We start from the raw sequence: 17,031 nt of genomic DNA on the forward strand, positions 1-17,031 counted from the left end.
GACTACTGGTTTTAATATGATTATTGCTTTATTCTAGTATCTAAACCATTTAACTACTGTGTAGTCATAGCATTTATTCTTTCAGAGCCAGGTTCTTCAGTCCATGTTTCAGTGGGAAAACAATTACAAAGTGTTCCCATCAGGCTGCTGTCCCTGGGGAATGGAGACTTTGATTTTGAGAATGGCAGAAGATGGTTTTGATTTGTAGTGCTTGGTGCATTTGTAGGGAATGTTGCATTTCACATCATGATTCTGGAATCAGCTGTTGTAGTTCCTCCATCCATCTGCACTGTGGGAATTAAGAGAATTGGTGGCACTGTTGTGTCAACTGGGATTTTTTCTAACTCTGTTGCTGCTTACTAAGTCACTGCTGCAGAGTAACTGAGTACATGTGGCTGGCAGGACTTGCTGTTCTTCAGTTTTGTGCTCTGCACCTCACTGAGAACAAACTGATCAAAGTATGTTTTAAATATTCCATATTGATCCTCTGCTTGCTTTTAAATGCAGCTAATGAATCCTTAACCTGCAAGAATACTGTAGCTGTGGCAGTGAGGAGCACTGTGTGCAGAATGAATGAAGTGGGAATGAATTAATTAACGTTGCAGGCACCTGTAGAGGTCACAGAACCATCCCTGTGACTTTTTGGAAGTAGGGAGAGATCAAACTTAGCCTGAATCTCAGGCTCAGTATTTTAAACCTCTGCAGGTGATAGACAAGAGACCAAGGCTTCCCCTCTCAATCCTCACCTACATGCACTCATGCCTTTTAAAAGCCCAATTTATACCAACTTTTAAACCCAAATCTTGTGCTATTTTTATATCCACCTAGTACCTGATGATAAAGTTCTTGTGCACAAGACAAGACTCAGCAGAACGGCTCGGGGTCCAAGGGCTGAGCGTTCTGGGGTATCTGCGGCCCCTGCGAGATGAACCCTGCAGGACCATGAGCTGCCTGCAGTGCAAGAAAACTGAGGATGACTCAGTTTGTGGCACAACTCTGCTCCTGAAGACACTTCATTTCATCCAGCAGCTGGCACAGGACCTGGTATTTTTACTTCTTAGGGATTTTTAAGCTTCTCTTTGCCAGGCTGAAAGGAATAAGGCTGTGTAATCAGTAGCTGTCAATGGGCAGGCAAAGAAAAGTTGGGGTACTTTTAACAAGGGCTAAAAAGCATGCTGTGGAAAAAAATTGTTGTTGAAAAATAGAATTCTATGTATTTTTGCTGAAGGTTTATTGCTTCCAATTAAATTAGTTGGGGAGGTAGAGGTTATTAAGTCTTCTGGTGGTGGAGAAAAGGGGTGGGTTTCTAGAAATGCAGAAAGAGGGCAGGATTCTGTGAATAAGGTTTCAGCATGAACTGTCACATCTAGACACCAGAATACCCATGAAAGAACTTAAACTGGAATTCATATTAGCTGCAAATTTATGGGAAAGTTGGCTGTGCTTTCCTTTAAGCTCAGGGATTTATGTTCCATAAGTGTGTTCTGTATAGAGTTAACTTTTCCATCCTGCATTTTCTTTGCCTTTTTAAGGTTCAGCAGAAGGAGAGTGGATTAAAATACAAGTCATTTTTAGATTTCACAGGCCTTGATTTACAGCTGTTCTGGAATTTTTACAATAAACTGCACCAAAAGTAAGTTTCTTTAGTGTCTGCTGAAGCACTAATCAGTGTGTGTGTGTATATAAATAAAATTTGCTTTGTTTAGTTACAGCAGTTTGTTCTTCCTAAACTACATCATTTACATAAATAACATTTCCCTACTGCTGCCATATGGACTTTTAACTATAAATTTATGTAGAAGCTCAAGCTGTAGATTAATTGAGCTGGTAGCAACACTTCCTGTGGCTACATGTCTCTACTCAGTCGTTTTTATTTATCTGAAATGGTGACTTTCATAGCAATACTTATTTGTTGCAAAAGAGCTGCTTTTCTAGTTTTTGCTTCTATTTGTTATATATCTTTTTACAGCCCAAGGGAAGAATGTATCTTTGCTCAAACACTGCTGTTGCAGCTTCTCCAGAGCTGCTTCTCTGTACTTACTGGAGATAATAAAACTGCTAAACCTCAAGAAACTCTTCAGAGCAAAACAGCTGGTCACACAGAAGCTGCAGAAGAGCTTTATAGACATTTGTGTGAAGGTAATTTTCATTCAATATATATTGACTATTTTGTCTGCTAGAGTTTGGGAAAAGATATTCATTCCTAGAGGCCAAGTCAGCTCCTGTTCCTTTGTTTCTCCTCCAGGTCAGTGTATGTTAAATAGTTTATCACTAGAAACTTTCCTTGGCCCCAAGAAATGGTTTTGTAGCCTTTCTGACAACGTGGTCTGGAAACAGCTGCAATAGAAAACTCCTTTTGAACTTGTCACCTGCTTGTACCACCAGGGAATGTGACCCTTTGACTACAGCATTATTGGGGTTTATTCATTTCTGATATTGCATATCAGTATAGGTGAGCTCATGGGTAGACTGTGAGGTTTACATGAGCACAGGGAAGATTCTGGATCCAGTGAAGAGAATGGGAATTACACATTAGATTTCATTGGAAGCAGGGTGGCACGTTCTCTATTCAAGTGTAATTTAAAGAGTCTCCTGCAAAGCGAGCTAGAGGGAAAACACTTTATATAGAATCTGTCACTTCTTGAAAATTTTATTTGCTTTGATGGGTGTCAAGTTATGATCTTCCTAGAATTCATTTACGTGGTGAATGGATATATTCTTTCTTAATATAAATCTTTCTTGTTCTAAGTTAAAAAGTTTCCCCTCATTTTCTGTGTGTATAATGGGATTGCAAGGGCTTGAAGTTGTGTAGACTAACATTTAATTCAGTTATGCCTCTAACATATTAGATGGGGTATTAATTAGAACTTGTAATTTTGTTTCCTTTTTGTATGAGCAGTAGTGGATATGGGGGACAGTAACTTCATGCCAATGAAAATGCTGAAAGAGGAAGTTAAGAACACCTTACTCAGTGGAGCAGCAGTTTTTTTCCCAGATAGACAGACCAGGCGACACCAGCTCTTCACCATGATGGTAAACATTGAATGAGAAATTGTTTGTTTAGTGCCTGCTTTCTTTATGCAGAAAAGAGGACAAATCTGAGTTGTTATTCTCAAATAATACATACTTTGTCCCATTCAAAAAAACCTTATTTTTTTTTTTCTTTGCCTCTTTTTACCCTTCCCCTTTTCTCTCTGCAGCTTATCCAAAGAAAGAAGAGCTAACCCTGCCTTTCTTACCAAAAATGAATAATAGAGCACAGAAATTAGAATTCTTTGTCACAGAGGAGGAAAACAGAATGTATCATAAAAATAAATCTTTTTCCTTTTCTAGAAAAACATCACAGAGCAAGAACATAAGCAATCTGTACATCTTGCCTTCAGATCCTTGTGTACCCACTTCAGGTGAGGGATCCTGAAACTGAAAATATTTGTCTGATACCCCACATTTGTTAATAAGTTTGTATTTAATCCTTTTTAGAAACATTACTCCCCTGGACAATAATTCTCTGAAGTAATCAGCTAATGTTGTTTAGAAAGGACATGCTACTACTCAATATTTTTATTAACTCAATAGCTCTATGAAACACTGGCCAAGGTTGGTGCTGAAATCACAGTATATTGCTCTTAGGCTTCTCCTAGGCTGTCTTCCAATTTTTTAAGTAATTGTTTGTCATTGTTGATGGTTGGTATTGATTTAATTAGTCTGGAGTCATCAGAACACAAACTATCGATTTTCATTGTAATTATACAGTAGAATCTCTACTGACACAAAAATTCTAAATGTCTGGTTTGGAACTGTTTGGAACTCCTTGTTGTTGGTTAGTAAGAATATCTTTGTTTTGTAGTGATCAAGATCCAGGTGGACTCTTATTGTTACCAGAGAAAGGAGTTTCTGCAGATTTTGACATAAGTGAAGTATTATCAGTCATGGACACCCTTCTGCTTGTGGCAGCAAGAGAGGTAACTGGCTTTGCTCCTGCTTCTTTCTCATGAGTTTTGTAGGCACTCAAACCACAAACATCTTCCCTGTCCTTCTGGATACAACTATTCATGGTTGTGCAAGTCACTAGGATTAGCTTTTCCAACCAGTTGAGTGTTTTCCTTTAAGCATTAACATTTAGTTAACTAATAGTAGAGTAGGAAGTGAATAATATTTTTCCAGTATGAAATATGTAAGATCTGGTGTTTTTCCATAGCATTGAAAAGACTCTATGGAGAGACACTGGGATACATTTTGAGAGGATAGGATTGGGCATGTCACTAAGGGAGGTGGAAATGGAGGAGGGTTATTTACATATGCAGAAAAACTGTGCTGAGAACATCGAGTGACTCATATGTAGCTGTTCCTATTTAAAATGGTGATATATCAAAACAAAGCTCATCACTTGCTACATGGTGTTACATGCTGCTTGTCATTTGCATTTCATCTTTTTCTGGGGTGAGTGGGATGGTTGTGTCCATCCCAGTTTACTTTGGTGCATGCTGTGTGTCATGCTGCAGCAGAAGAGGCTCCATTACGTTCATCAATGTTCCTTATTTTCCAGTGTGAAATGATGATGCTGGATCTTGCACAGCAAGAGAGTGGCACAGTCTTGTCTTCCTTATTCTGGTCTGTTCAGGGCAGCCTCCTTTCCTGGTGCTATCTGCAGCTTAAAGGCACTGATAATTCAGCCAAGGATCTTGCAGTAGAAATACTTAAAAACTGTAAGTGCTGGGATTGAATACAGAATTCAATACGGTGCAATACAGGATTTTAAAATGTGATTTTGCAAATTGCAGTATAATTAGGGATCACCAAAGGTTGCCTGAGGCATACTCAGAGCTGTCATAGCATTTTTAATCTCTCTAGGAAGTAATTAGTAGGCATATTAAGCAACTTGGAATTTTAGCTGTACTGATAATCTTACTTTGGGAGAATCTTCAGAAAACATTTCAGTTTTGGAGGCCAAATACTGAAAAAAAACCCAAACAATAAATAGTTACAGGCTTTCATTTGAACATTTAATTTTCTTAGCATCCCTTATTTTTGTAAATTCCTGGGTGGTGATGTGTGCTTTCTTGGATGTTTAATAGCAAGAAGAAGGGAACTTGTTTAAGAAGCTGAGTACATCCAAGGGGTTTTGTTGGATTTTTTTGGGGGGGATTATTAGGATTTTTTTTAATGCAGCAGCTCAGTGCTGACTTAATTGGGCCAAATACTTAGCAAAGGTGTAATTTTATGTAAAATTACATCATATTTATGTTATTTGTGTATAAATAAATTTGCTGTGTTCCTGTCTTGCATTTAAAAATGGAGTAAGACTGTAGCTAAAAATTCCTACCCTCACTTGTTACTTCAGCTGCATTTCTTAGCAGTGTATGGAGAGTACTGGATATGTGGAAGTTGTTGAAACAATCTTGGAGTGTTTGATGAAATTACTCATCACTCATTTTTTCAGTGATATTGTTGATAAGCATGACTTGTTTCCACAATAGAAATATCACAGAAAACTTCTCTGAAATGTTGGGTGTTGCAGCCTTGGGGCAGCAGATCCTTTCCTGCTGTCCTTGTGCACATCACCAGGCACCTGATGTTTGATAAAGTGGATTGTGGGAGCAAATCCTTCAGGTAGCTATTAAGGATTTTTTTTTTGTTTGTTTGTTTTCCTCTTTAGATGTGGGCCAGTTCCTGTCAAATATCAGAACAATTTTGCAGTCACTCTTATCTCAATATAGTGGAAAAACAATAGTAGAAAAAATAAGTAGCTCTGTCTTTGCTATGGCAACTCGTCAGCTGGTAAGTGACACCTGGATTTTATCCTAATAAAAATCCTAAATAGGATTTTATCCTATTCCTGGGTGGCATGGCTGTGAGTCTGGCACATTGATGACCCCTGTGTTTGCTCCTAGGTCATCTTCCTGTTGGATTTTTGCACTTTAGACATTCCGTACTGTACTCTGCTACAGGGATTCAGCACTTTGATAGAACCACTGAAAAGCCTTTGTAGTGAACCTCATAAGGTAACTAAAGACACAGGCACTACTAAACACAGTGAAACAAAAGCAAAATTGCAAGAAAGACATGGAAAGCTCAGGTGATTCTGTTGGTGAGCATTGGAAAAGAGCTAGAAAGCTTCTAAAATTGTGGGGTGTGTAATGAAATGTTGAGTGAAGAATGAGAACTGACATGGGAGATGGGCAGAGGGACCAGAAAGTGCAACTGGAATGAGCAACCTGGAAGGTAGATAGGAAGGAGAGGATTCTGAGGGTGAAGAGGAAAACAAATTAAAAATAGAATATACTTAACATTTTTAGCTTGACTGCTTGTGGTGATGCAAATAAAGTCTGTATGTCTGTAGTGTAGATGTTTAAATCTGCATTAGTCATCCAGACTCTTTTTGTCATGACTGGAGACTTGTAGTCACTTGTGGGTGAGGCAGTCTCCTCCTGAGTCTCCTCCTGCAGTAGACTGGGTGAGTTCTGCTTTAGAAATGCTTCCTTATTTTGATTACCAGGGATGTCCTCAGAACTAATTTCAGCATAAATCAACGCTATAGCCTTTTAAATGCCATTTGTGTGCACATCTGGCAACTTAAAAGTATAGACACAAAAATCTAGTGTGATAATCTGGTTTTTTCTTACCTTTGTATCTAAGAATGAATTTTTATTGTACAGATGGACATGGAAAGCTGGCAGCAGGAGCAGCCTGTTGTATTGCGAACCTGGACAATGGAATCACCTCATAACTATGAAAATAATTGCCATGAGGTCTCAGTCTTCCTGTGTCATGGGGCAACTTACTTTGAGGTGGAATTTGATGAAAAATGTGAAACTGAAAGGAGGTAATTTAATCTTGTGCTGTGTTAAATTCCAGCATCTGTTAGCAGAGAGGCAATTAATGTTTTAACGTGCACTCCACACATGGCATTTCAATTTCTTCATTGTCCAGAGCAATACACAATGTGTATTTTTGAATGACCTTCAAAAGGTCATTCAGAGAGGTGCTGAAAGCTGCCTCTGCTGGCAAATGTACAGACATGCTGTTCACATGAATTTTGCTTCCTTTGGCATTGATCTGTTTGATAATAATGCTGTGATCACCACAGTTTGTGCCTGTGGTATTTATTTTGCCCTTTTCTCCTGGCTTGGTTTCTCTTGGTAACACATCAGGCTACTGCTTAGTTAAAGCATTTGCCAGATGTTAGATTTGGCAGCCATGATCAATTCCAAAGTCCTGCAGTCCAGCAGATCTGTGTTTGCTGGGACTTCTGCATTGAAACATGAAATCAATTCCTTAGCAGCCACATGAAGGTGTGGTTCAGGAAAAAGTGACAGGGTGCACTTAGATACAGCACTTGTGAAAATCCAAAAGCAAAACCATTCTCCCACAAAACTTAAAAAGTATATTTGGAAGTAATGAATTGCAATTTTCACAGGTATGATTACCTGGAGTTTACTGATGCCAGAGGGGCAAAAACTCGTTACGATACAAAGGTTGGCACTGAGAAATGGCCTAAGGTGAGCACCTTTAAAATTCTGAACCAAATTATTTATCCATTCTTAGGAAGTCCTTAAGATTTCTGAGGAATCCTATTATGTAAAAAGATGTGTGCTTTTGTGCATGGGTGTGTTTATTAGGTTTCTTAGGTGGGAGTCAGGAGATGGGGAAGAAAGTCTGAAATGCTGCAAATAAAAGGAGTGAATGAGTAAAGAATCCCTCTTTGCTCCTGTTATCAAAAGAACAATCAGTTAAAGTGCAAAGGAATAATCATGTTTAACTGCCAATAATACATGGGTAAAATTTTCTGTGCCCTTGCAAGTTTTTATATCATAAATGTGGCCCTTCCTGAGGCTGTGCTGTGTCCTCAAATGGGGTGCTGCTCTTCTGTTTTGTGGGTCTGACTTTTAAAGCTCAATCATATGTAAAATTGCTCATTGAGCTCTTGAATAGAAATTTTACCTGCTTAGAGTACTGTGGGTTTCTCATTGAGATGGTGGGGGAAATTAGATCTGTTATGACCAAAACATAATACTGAAACCCCAGAGTTGCTGAAGGGAGTTCATTACCCTGAAACGTTTTCCTGTCATGTATATTTGGCAAAATGACTGTTTTGTTGCTCTGTAGAAAGTGACCTTTAAGGCTGGCCCACGGCTGCAGTTTCTCTTTCACTCTGACAGCAGTAATAATGAGTGGGGCTACAAGTTTTCCGTCACTGCTTACGGCCTCCCAGACGTTGCGGTGTCTTGGGGCTTGGATTTACAGCTGCTTGTCTCCCGGCTGATGGGGCGCTTGGCTTCCCGGAGCATGGCCCTCAAATCCCTGCGAGGTGAGTGCCTCCCTGCCCACAGCTGCCAGCCAAGCATTTCATGTTGACAATGCTGGAAAAATGAAGTTCATTTTGTGTTTCATCTCACAAGCATTTCATGTTGACAATGCTGGAAAATGAAGTTCATTTTGTGTTTCATCTCACAAGCATTTCATGTTGACAATGCTGGAAAATGAAGTTCATTTTGTGTTTCATCTCACAAGCATTTCATGTTGAGAATGCTGGAAAATGAAGTTCATTTTGTGTTTCTCCTCACGTGAACGTGGAGGATTTGCTGTGTTGCAAGTCTGTGGAAGATGTGGACACGTGGGAGTAATCATAAATTACATTTTTGAAGTAGTGTGTTCTTATTTTTGCCATTTAAACTTGTTCACTGGTGCTGTCATGCACCCCATATTGGGAGTGTGAATTTGGAGCCAACAAACTGAAAAAATGAGGGCTTAGGACACAAATTATTTTAAGTTTCACATGACCATTTGGTATTGAATGAAATTTGAAGTCACAAATTAAGTTTGGTTAATTCCAGTAATTAAGGAATTAACTTAGGATTTGTACCTTGAAGATAAGCAAAATAAATTTAGAAAAAAATATTTATTGTTTCATTTAAAAACAAGAACACTTCTCTCTGGCTTCCTAAATCTGAGTCCATCCACCACTTAGGAGAAATTAAATAAGGTTAAAGAATTCTTGCTCCTATCAGGTGGTCCATATATACCTTGGAAAATTAGACAGCTATTTACCTGTGAATTCAGGGAATTGAAGTGTTTGAGAATATTTTCTTCCTTTCTTAACATAAGCATGCTTGCTTATAACAAATTAGGTGTTTAGTAGGAGAGATAGCTTTTAAACTCTTTTAAATCAGAAAATTGCTGTAGTTATAATACAGTGAAAATGTTTAATTTAAAATCCTTTCATATTGTAACATCATCACTATGAGATAAGGTATTGATGAAAGGGTACATCATTTTTCTTTACCATGTTAGAAAAATAGAGAACATTGTTAAATTACTTGTTCGATTTGCATTAACTTTTTGTTGTGTGTCAGTTTTTCCCCCTATTTGATATTTAACATTTATTATTTTCATTAATCTGTAAAAATGAAGAAAATCATTTAATAACTGAAGGGTCTGTTGTGAATTTCTTGCAGAATTAGGTAGTGAAGCAGACTTACCTCCTTTGAAAGTAACATCGGTTCTTAATTCTCCTCTGTGGAAACCTGTCTTCAGGCATCAGATGTGTCCTGAGGCACTCCCAGGAGCCAGGCAAAACAGTGCCAAGCACCAAGACAAAAACGAGGTACTCACCCCCTGCTTGTGTTCCTTGCCATGAAATCCCTGTGGATTTGGAATGCCTTTAAGCACATGCTGCTGGGCCAAACCTGTGGTCATTTGTGCTGTTGGATTCAAATATCAAGGAGGAAAGAAACTCTTGTTCTGTGCCCTTTTTTAGCTCCCATTTTCATGGAATCATAAAAATGGTTTGGAGACTCCATCAAAGATCATCTAATTCACTCCCCACCTGGTGCAGGGATATCTTTTATTGATCAGTTTGCTCAGCTGCAGTGGGTAAACTGCAAGTTGCAGCTCCTGGTTTTTTCTCAGGCAGTATTGAAGCTGATGTGTTGTTCCCTTCTCTGCAGGCTCGGAGCTCTCCCCACGACGTCTGCCGTAACTTTCTTATCGACTTTGCAAAATCAGATCCTGCCCAGGACTTCAGTGGGCAAAAATCTGAACTTTTCAAAGGACTTATACAGGCATGTAAAAAACAGACCCCAAAGACACATATAGTTGCTGGTTCTACTGTTGATCAAGCTGTGAACTCAACATTTGCTGCTTTGGTGTATCTCACTCCAGATTTATTTGAGAAGCTTCAAAAATATGGTAACTCTAATATTATTAGATTATCTTAATAATGAAGACTTACAGTTTGTAAAGGGCTCTCTTACAGCTGAGTTTATAACATTTAAATATTAGTTTAGTGGGGCAATTTAAAGATGTTCTGGAGAAAGGTGTCATTTAGGCAGACTAGGTAAGCTTTCTCTCTAGAGTGGTTTTTTTTATTAACATATATTTTTGTCTTTAGAGCACTGGCAAAATATTAATAACCATCAGAAGCTACTAATCCTGTAAAGCTATATCTAAAGAGGGTAGTGATGTCCTCTGGGGCTTTAATTCAGAACAAAGTGGTTCCAGTTATTAGAAGTTCTTGGATCATTTTTGACATTGTACCTTTTTTCTAAAAAGCCAGCAACAACTTCTGTTATTAACTGTTGGGGTTGGAGGAGGTGTGAATTATCTCCCAAAATACCATTCTGTGGAAATCAACCCTGCCATCCTCTGAATATATATACTTTTTTATTTTTTTTTTCCCAATAGAAGATAATGTTTTGCTTTTAACTTGGTGACCATTGTATTACAATTTCTGTATTTTTCAGTAGGTAAAATGAGCAACTTTTTGACTTACAGCATCCTTCCATTATATTTATTGATATATTTGAAGTATTGGATAATAAGATGTTACTTGGTTTTGAAGGATTTAATTTTAGGTTTTCACTTTTTTGTCATAATTTTGACACTAAACATTTTACATTTTCCCAGAATGATTGAGCTATTTTTTGAGCAGTGAAGTTATGAGTAAAAATGACTGACACAAAGACTGACTTAATGACTAATGTGGTTACTGCCTTTAGTCATTTTGTCTCTGTCTGACAATTGAGCTCATTTTCTGGGTGACATGGAAAACTGGACAAATATTAATGAGTGTTTAAGAAATCCATCCCACTCTTCTGTCAGTATCTTCACCTGTGCTATGGGAAGTCTGGAGAAAGGATGCTGAAGAGAATACAGGAAAAAAAAAATAGAAAGGGAGAATGGAAGAGGGAAGACTGAATAAGAATCTTTTTCTCTATAGTCATTGTCAGGGCAGTTTGAATAGAAACAGATTTGTCAGGTTTTTAGTTTTTGCAAATTGGTCTTGAAAGTCCACTCCAGAAATTCATAATGTAAAACAGCAGAGAAAACAAATACATTTATAGAGCTTCAAGTTACAGCTAAGCATTTGTTGATTCTTCTGATAAGTTTGCATCAGTGTTATTGCATGCAGAGGGAAGGATTTAATTTTCCATGGCTTCAGGCATCAATTTTTGGAAGAGATGAGGAAGATACTCACAAATTAACTTTGTAAATAAATCAGTCAAGGTGCAGTTCATGTATTTATGACTTATGAAAGCTGGCAGGTTTATTCTCTATTTTTCTTGCAGGTATAATTCCAAGTATTGACTAAGAGATGAAGGGAAGGCTGTGTAGCATAATTGTAGTTAAGTAGTTGTATAAAAATGGAGCTGTAAATAAACAGGACTCTCTTCTTTCTCTCATTTCCAGTTAACAGTGGAGGCAAGGTGCCTTTGAGTGATGAGTTTGCACAAGTATATTCCCTGGCTGATTCCATTAGAATATGGATGGTAAGAACACTCAGGAGGATCTCTATTAATGTAATTTGCTTTAGAGTGCAATGTTAAGGAGTAGGGTGGAACAGTTTTTCCTTCAGTTATTCTACATCAACCATTTATACCAAGAACATATGTTTACTTTAAAACTTTGGACTTAAATGTTCAAGTGCATCCTTACATTCCTTTCCTTCCCTCAGCCCCAGATGTGTCATCATGGGTAGTTAGGACTGAATTTGACCAAAAATGAATTAAATTTGTGTTATATTTTAGCAAGAACATATGTTGTAAATTAGAAAGATTCTTACATTGCAGCTGGAGTTCTTTTGAGGTATATTACAGAAAGAAATGTGTCTTAAACATCATTCCATTGTCTTGACATTTTCTCCCTAATCTTTTCTGCCTAAGAATTGCTGGCAGGTTGAGATACTAGAGTTACAATGGGTGCAGATGCATGTTGAGTAATTGCCTTTACCAGTGGCAGGAGAGGTGATGTTTGCATCTGACAGAGCTTGCTAGTGGGGTGACATGTTTTTGGAGGACTTTATCTCACAACTAGATGTACATATTTTCCTGAGTGCTGAGGGTAAATGAGAAGCCTTCTTTTTCCTTGGAGGACTGATGCACATCAAATCACAAGACAGTGAATTGTCTCAGATTACAAAGCTCTAGCAGCTCAGAGTGAGGCTGTTACTGCTCTGAAGTTCAGGTGCTGCTCTTTTAGGCTCCTGGGTGGTTTGCTCTGCAGCTGGGAATAGTTAACTACTGTCATCTATTCCCCAGTTTAAATTCCTTTCAGTCATTACAGTCTTCATCCTGCCTTGCTGTATAGATACACAGAGATAATCATATTTTAACTATATTAACATCCTGTCTACAGTTGGAAATGAAGCAGAAATCCCTGATGGGGAGGGGAAATGATGCTGAGGAGAAGCAGAACACAGAAGCAAGTGAGGTGAACCCAGAAACTCTCGGTGAGTGTTGCTTTGTATGTTTGAGCATTGCAGGTAGCTTAGGAAAGCATTGCCTTGTAAACATGAAGACATTATTTTTGCTGTGAAAGGTAAGTTAGCAACTGAGGTTACTTTTTCATACCTCAAGAGATAACCTAGTGTACATTATTATCTGGGATTGTGTTCTGCTATTCTTTGCAGAAAACAGAAAATTCTGCAGGGAGTGACTTTTCACTTGACTCACTTTGTTCTGAGCTTATGTTCATCTGGTTTTGTAGATACTTCTTACCACATTTAACTGATGTTAGAACATCAGCTGATTGATATTAGTACAAAATGTGTTCTCACTGACTACTTTGTGCCTCATATGGTTCAGTGTGATTATTCAGATTTAGCATTTGGAAATCTGAACTTAAGCAACCAGTAGCATCATGGTCAATATAACAAGAAAAGCAGTATTTTCTAGCTTTCTTGGCTGAGAAGAAATAAGATAAATCACTTTCTTCTTAAGCATAAGACAGAAAATTTGTTGTTCTATTGTCATGATTTTAACTCTTCCAATTTTTGCTGCAGCAAAACTCTGTGTGCAGAAGAGCCTTTTGTTACTGAATTTTTTGCCCATAAGAGCAAAGACAAAAGATTCTGCCTCAGACAGTTTGGAAGCCCAAGACATGGATGATCCCCAGCAGTATATGAGTGATAAATGCCAAAGACAAGGATCAGCTGTGGACATGGACTTCCAGGCAGCACAGTCGGTGTCGTCCAGTGCAGGAATTCACCCTGTTTCAAAAGAGGGGGGTCAAACATTACAGTCTGATCTGAAACTTAAACAAATTCCAGACCTCCACCAAGCAGAAGCTGCATCTGCATCTCATAGTAAGCCTGTTGAAAATACAGTTTCACAGCAAGAAGATGTGTCATCACCTCCTTCCACTCCTACACGGAAGTCTCAGCTCGGCCGTGGAAGATTGAGGCTGCTGTCGTTCAGGTCGATGGAAGAGCCAAGAGCTGTGCCTACTGTGAAGGAAAAATATCCTATTTTGAAGAACATATTAGACTTTATTAAGGATCAATCACTTTCACATGAAAAGTAAGCAAATTGAAAATGTTGTTATAATACACAGAAGTCTTCACACCCTCTTCAGGTGGAATAAAATATTTTAGCAGCAAGATAATATGGCAGAATATTTTGTATATAAACAGTTGTCAGACTTATGTATCAAACTTCAGTTATTCACAAGGATCTAGGGACTCAGAGAATACTATTTCATTTCATTTGTTTCTATCACATAGAACAGAATGTAAAAAACAGTCATTTGGCAATTTATTGTCTTGCTTCCTCAGATGTGTTTGCAGAGGCGTTTTGCTTTTCATCTGCAAAAGCAAAGACATGGTGCATCACTATTACCAATCCTTGGTACCAAATAGAGGCACATTGCATCTCATTAAATTACCTGATATTCTGAAAACCTGAATCAAAAGAGATCTCCAATTCTCAGCTTGTCTGTTTTGGGCTCTTGAACATGGATTGGTGCAGGAAGAGCTGGATTCTGTTTGAAGCTTTATCACTTACTCCAACTAATACACTGAAATAGAGCTGGAAATTCAGATGCAAAGCAACTCAATCACCTACTGAATTGTTCTTTTATTTGTGTTATTTTAAGCACAGTGTTTTGAAATTTTGAATGATATTTTTTGCTTTCAGTGTTTTAAAGGTTCTTGCCTTGAGAAAATCCCAAGGGCAGAGTATTATGGAAGTGCTCAAGACCATCCGCCAGTGCCTGGACTCACTTGGGCAGCCACACTGCTTTCACCCACCCTGTGTACTTTTCCTCCTGGAACTTCTAGCCTGTCAGAAAGATTTTACAAAGTAAGTGATTGTTTAGGTAAATCTCAGCCATGTGATTTACTGTCTTAGTTCTTGTGTTCCTCCAGGCATGTACATTGACAAGGGTAGAAAGTTCTGCTTTTTAATCCACGTGGATAATAAAAATATGAATTGAGGTTTAGTTTTCAGGCTAGCTGTTCATGCCATGGACATGTTAAGGTCTGATTTCTATGTTGTACCTGGCCAGTGCTGTCAGAACTCTGTCACTTGGCTTCTCACTTGTCAGGAGCTTTCTGTGGTTATCTTGCAATGCACTGATTTCCTTTAAGATCTTGATTAAATTTTTTTAAAGCAACTTTTTAATTTAAAGGAATGTTCTCTTCTCAGTGCTATGACAATGTTCTCTTTGCCTGTTTTTCTGAGCCCTGGCACAGGATTCTTTCATTTTTGTTTGAAACTTCTAGACCACATTTTTAAATAAAACTAACATCCTTCCCACTTGTGGAGAGGGGTTTAAAAGGGCCTGTTTGTAAAATTTGCACAAATTATGCTACCTAAAATATCACAGAAATATTCTAGGCTATTAAACTGACTCTTTAATTTGCAGCTACTTTGGAAACTTGGAAGGCTGTGGTGCTGAGCTACACAAAGAGATTCGAGAGTCCTACTATCAGCTTGTTTTGTTCCTGGTAAATTCTGTGAAAGGATTTAGTACAATTAATGACAGGTACAGTACATTGCTTGCTTTATTTATATGATTTTTTTTATTTTCAATTCCATAGTCTATACTTGCTAAATTGTGTAAGTTGAATACTTTGATAAACCCGAGTTCCTGCCACAGAGTTACTTTAATGCATAATAAAACCTGAAAATCAGTGTGTAGGGGTTTTTCTACCCTTCCTCCCCACACACAATTTCAACTCAAGGTCTGTCAGCTTTAGAGCTGTCATGTTTTAATTTCTTTTGTTTTTATTTAGGTCGTTGCTTCCTGCCTTATCCTGTGTGCAGACAGCTCTCCTCCACCTCTTGGATATGAGCTGGGAGCCCAGTGATCTCTCCTTCTTTGTTGAGATCCAGCTGCCACAGCTGCTCATGACAACATCACAGGAGAACATCAGCATCCATGACAGTGTCATTTGGTGAGTCAGGAGGAATGCAGCTTTCACATGCTACTGAATACTGATTCCATTTTACCCAGAAAGCTTCCTGAACTTCATGCTGGATCAAGCAGTAAGGGTGCTATTAACAAGTATGGCATAATTCTGGTCAGTATCCAAGGGCTTAACTGAAGTATTTAAATTTATTTTGCTAGTCTAAAAACTATTGGAATCTTATATTTAACCTGGTTACTACTGCAACACTTTGCTTGTTTAGAAGTGTAGCAGGAGGTATATAATACAATTTATTGGCTTGATGAATGTCAAATGTTTTTAACAACTTGATATGGCAATTTTATACTAACTGTACTTTCACATAAGCAAATGTGAAGGCCAAAAAAGCTTAAAATGTCTGGTCTGATCTGCCAGCATTCCAAAAGCTGTTTTATAAGAGTAGATTTTCCTGATTTTTGCATTATGGTCCCCATATGTATTTAATAACCTGTCACAGAAGCAAGAAGCAGGTGTCTGTATGGTCATTTATTAAATGTAAATTGGTAAATGGGATCCCTCACAATTCTGTTTTTATTAGAATGTTATAGTACTTTGTTTTTCATTAAAAAGTAAAGGTTTATTAAAGAGAAGCCCAATAGCATTCAAACTTAATTGTAAGCTTGCTTTTCTTGTAGTCAGTGGAGTGAAGAAGATGAAATTGCAGACTACAAGCAAAACTGTGAATGGATGGATGAATGTCAGGATGTAATGTTTGAGACCTGGTATGAAAAGATAGCTCAAGCTGACCCAGAGAAGCAGAGAAAGGTGACCTCATGTTTTGTTTATTTATCTGCAGAAGGGGTTAAATAAGAGACCTTTAAAAGCCTAAAGGGGAGAAAGGAGTCTGGTTGATAATTAATTTTTATTAGTTGGATCTCCATAGACTTTCAGGAGTCTAAAATGATTAAAAGACCCCAATTCATTTTTGGCAGGGGAAATGTTCTGCTTCGTGTCTGAAGCTTTCTCAAAGTCAGAAAACAATTCTCAAGTAAATTGTGTTGGTTTCTTGCTGTAGATGCACATGTTTGTTGCTCGTTACTGTGACCTGTTGAACGTGGACATATCCTGTGATGGCTGCGATGAAATTGCGCCGTGGCATCGCTACCGCTGCCTGCAGTGCAATGACATGGATCTGTGTAAAACTTGTTTCCTTGGTAAGAACCATTAAATAACCCCTCAAAACCTTGTATTTGAAGCCAAAACAGTATCTTGTATAATTATACACAAAATAAAGTCAAACACTTTTCTCCTGGGTTCTTTGGAAATGTTTAACTGCTCTTTCCCGAGTAGGAATTTCCCAAATTGAACTTGAAATTAGGGAAGGTTCTTTCTCAAAAAGATTTACA

At 38.0% G+C, this 17,031-nt stretch overlaps 1 protein-coding gene across 1 annotated transcript in view; it reads left to right on the plus strand.

Annotated features, from left to right (window-relative positions):
* Window positions 1-17,031, plus strand: part of ZZEF1 (zinc finger ZZ-type and EF-hand domain containing 1) — a 54,844-nt gene that overhangs the window by 16,090 nt on the left and 21,723 nt on the right. Inside the window, exons 13-34 of the mRNA XM_033518841.1 lie at window positions 829-1,044; window positions 1,533-1,633; window positions 1,970-2,139; window positions 2,900-3,033; window positions 3,334-3,404; window positions 3,848-3,962; window positions 4,547-4,706; window positions 5,657-5,778; window positions 5,892-6,002; window positions 6,657-6,823; window positions 7,418-7,499; window positions 8,107-8,308; window positions 9,456-9,604; window positions 9,948-10,188; window positions 11,689-11,768; window positions 12,634-12,727; window positions 13,280-13,796; window positions 14,412-14,576; window positions 15,142-15,261; window positions 15,512-15,673; window positions 16,321-16,450; window positions 16,701-16,839. Of these exons, the coding sequence (XP_033374732.1) occupies window positions 829-1,044; window positions 1,533-1,633; window positions 1,970-2,139; window positions 2,900-3,033; window positions 3,334-3,404; window positions 3,848-3,962; window positions 4,547-4,706; window positions 5,657-5,778; window positions 5,892-6,002; window positions 6,657-6,823; window positions 7,418-7,499; window positions 8,107-8,308; window positions 9,456-9,604; window positions 9,948-10,188; window positions 11,689-11,768; window positions 12,634-12,727; window positions 13,280-13,796; window positions 14,412-14,576; window positions 15,142-15,261; window positions 15,512-15,673; window positions 16,321-16,450; window positions 16,701-16,839 (3,448 nt within the window). The remainder of the gene's footprint in view (window positions 1-828; window positions 1,045-1,532; window positions 1,634-1,969; window positions 2,140-2,899; window positions 3,034-3,333; window positions 3,405-3,847; window positions 3,963-4,546; window positions 4,707-5,656; window positions 5,779-5,891; window positions 6,003-6,656; window positions 6,824-7,417; window positions 7,500-8,106; window positions 8,309-9,455; window positions 9,605-9,947; window positions 10,189-11,688; window positions 11,769-12,633; window positions 12,728-13,279; window positions 13,797-14,411; window positions 14,577-15,141; window positions 15,262-15,511; window positions 15,674-16,320; window positions 16,451-16,700; window positions 16,840-17,031) is intronic.

Source organism: Parus major, chromosome 19 (genome assembly GCF_001522545.3).
Source record: "Parus major isolate Abel chromosome 19, Parus_major1.1, whole genome shotgun sequence".
Classification (NCBI taxonomy): Eukaryota; Metazoa; Chordata; class Aves; order Passeriformes; family Paridae; genus Parus; species Parus major.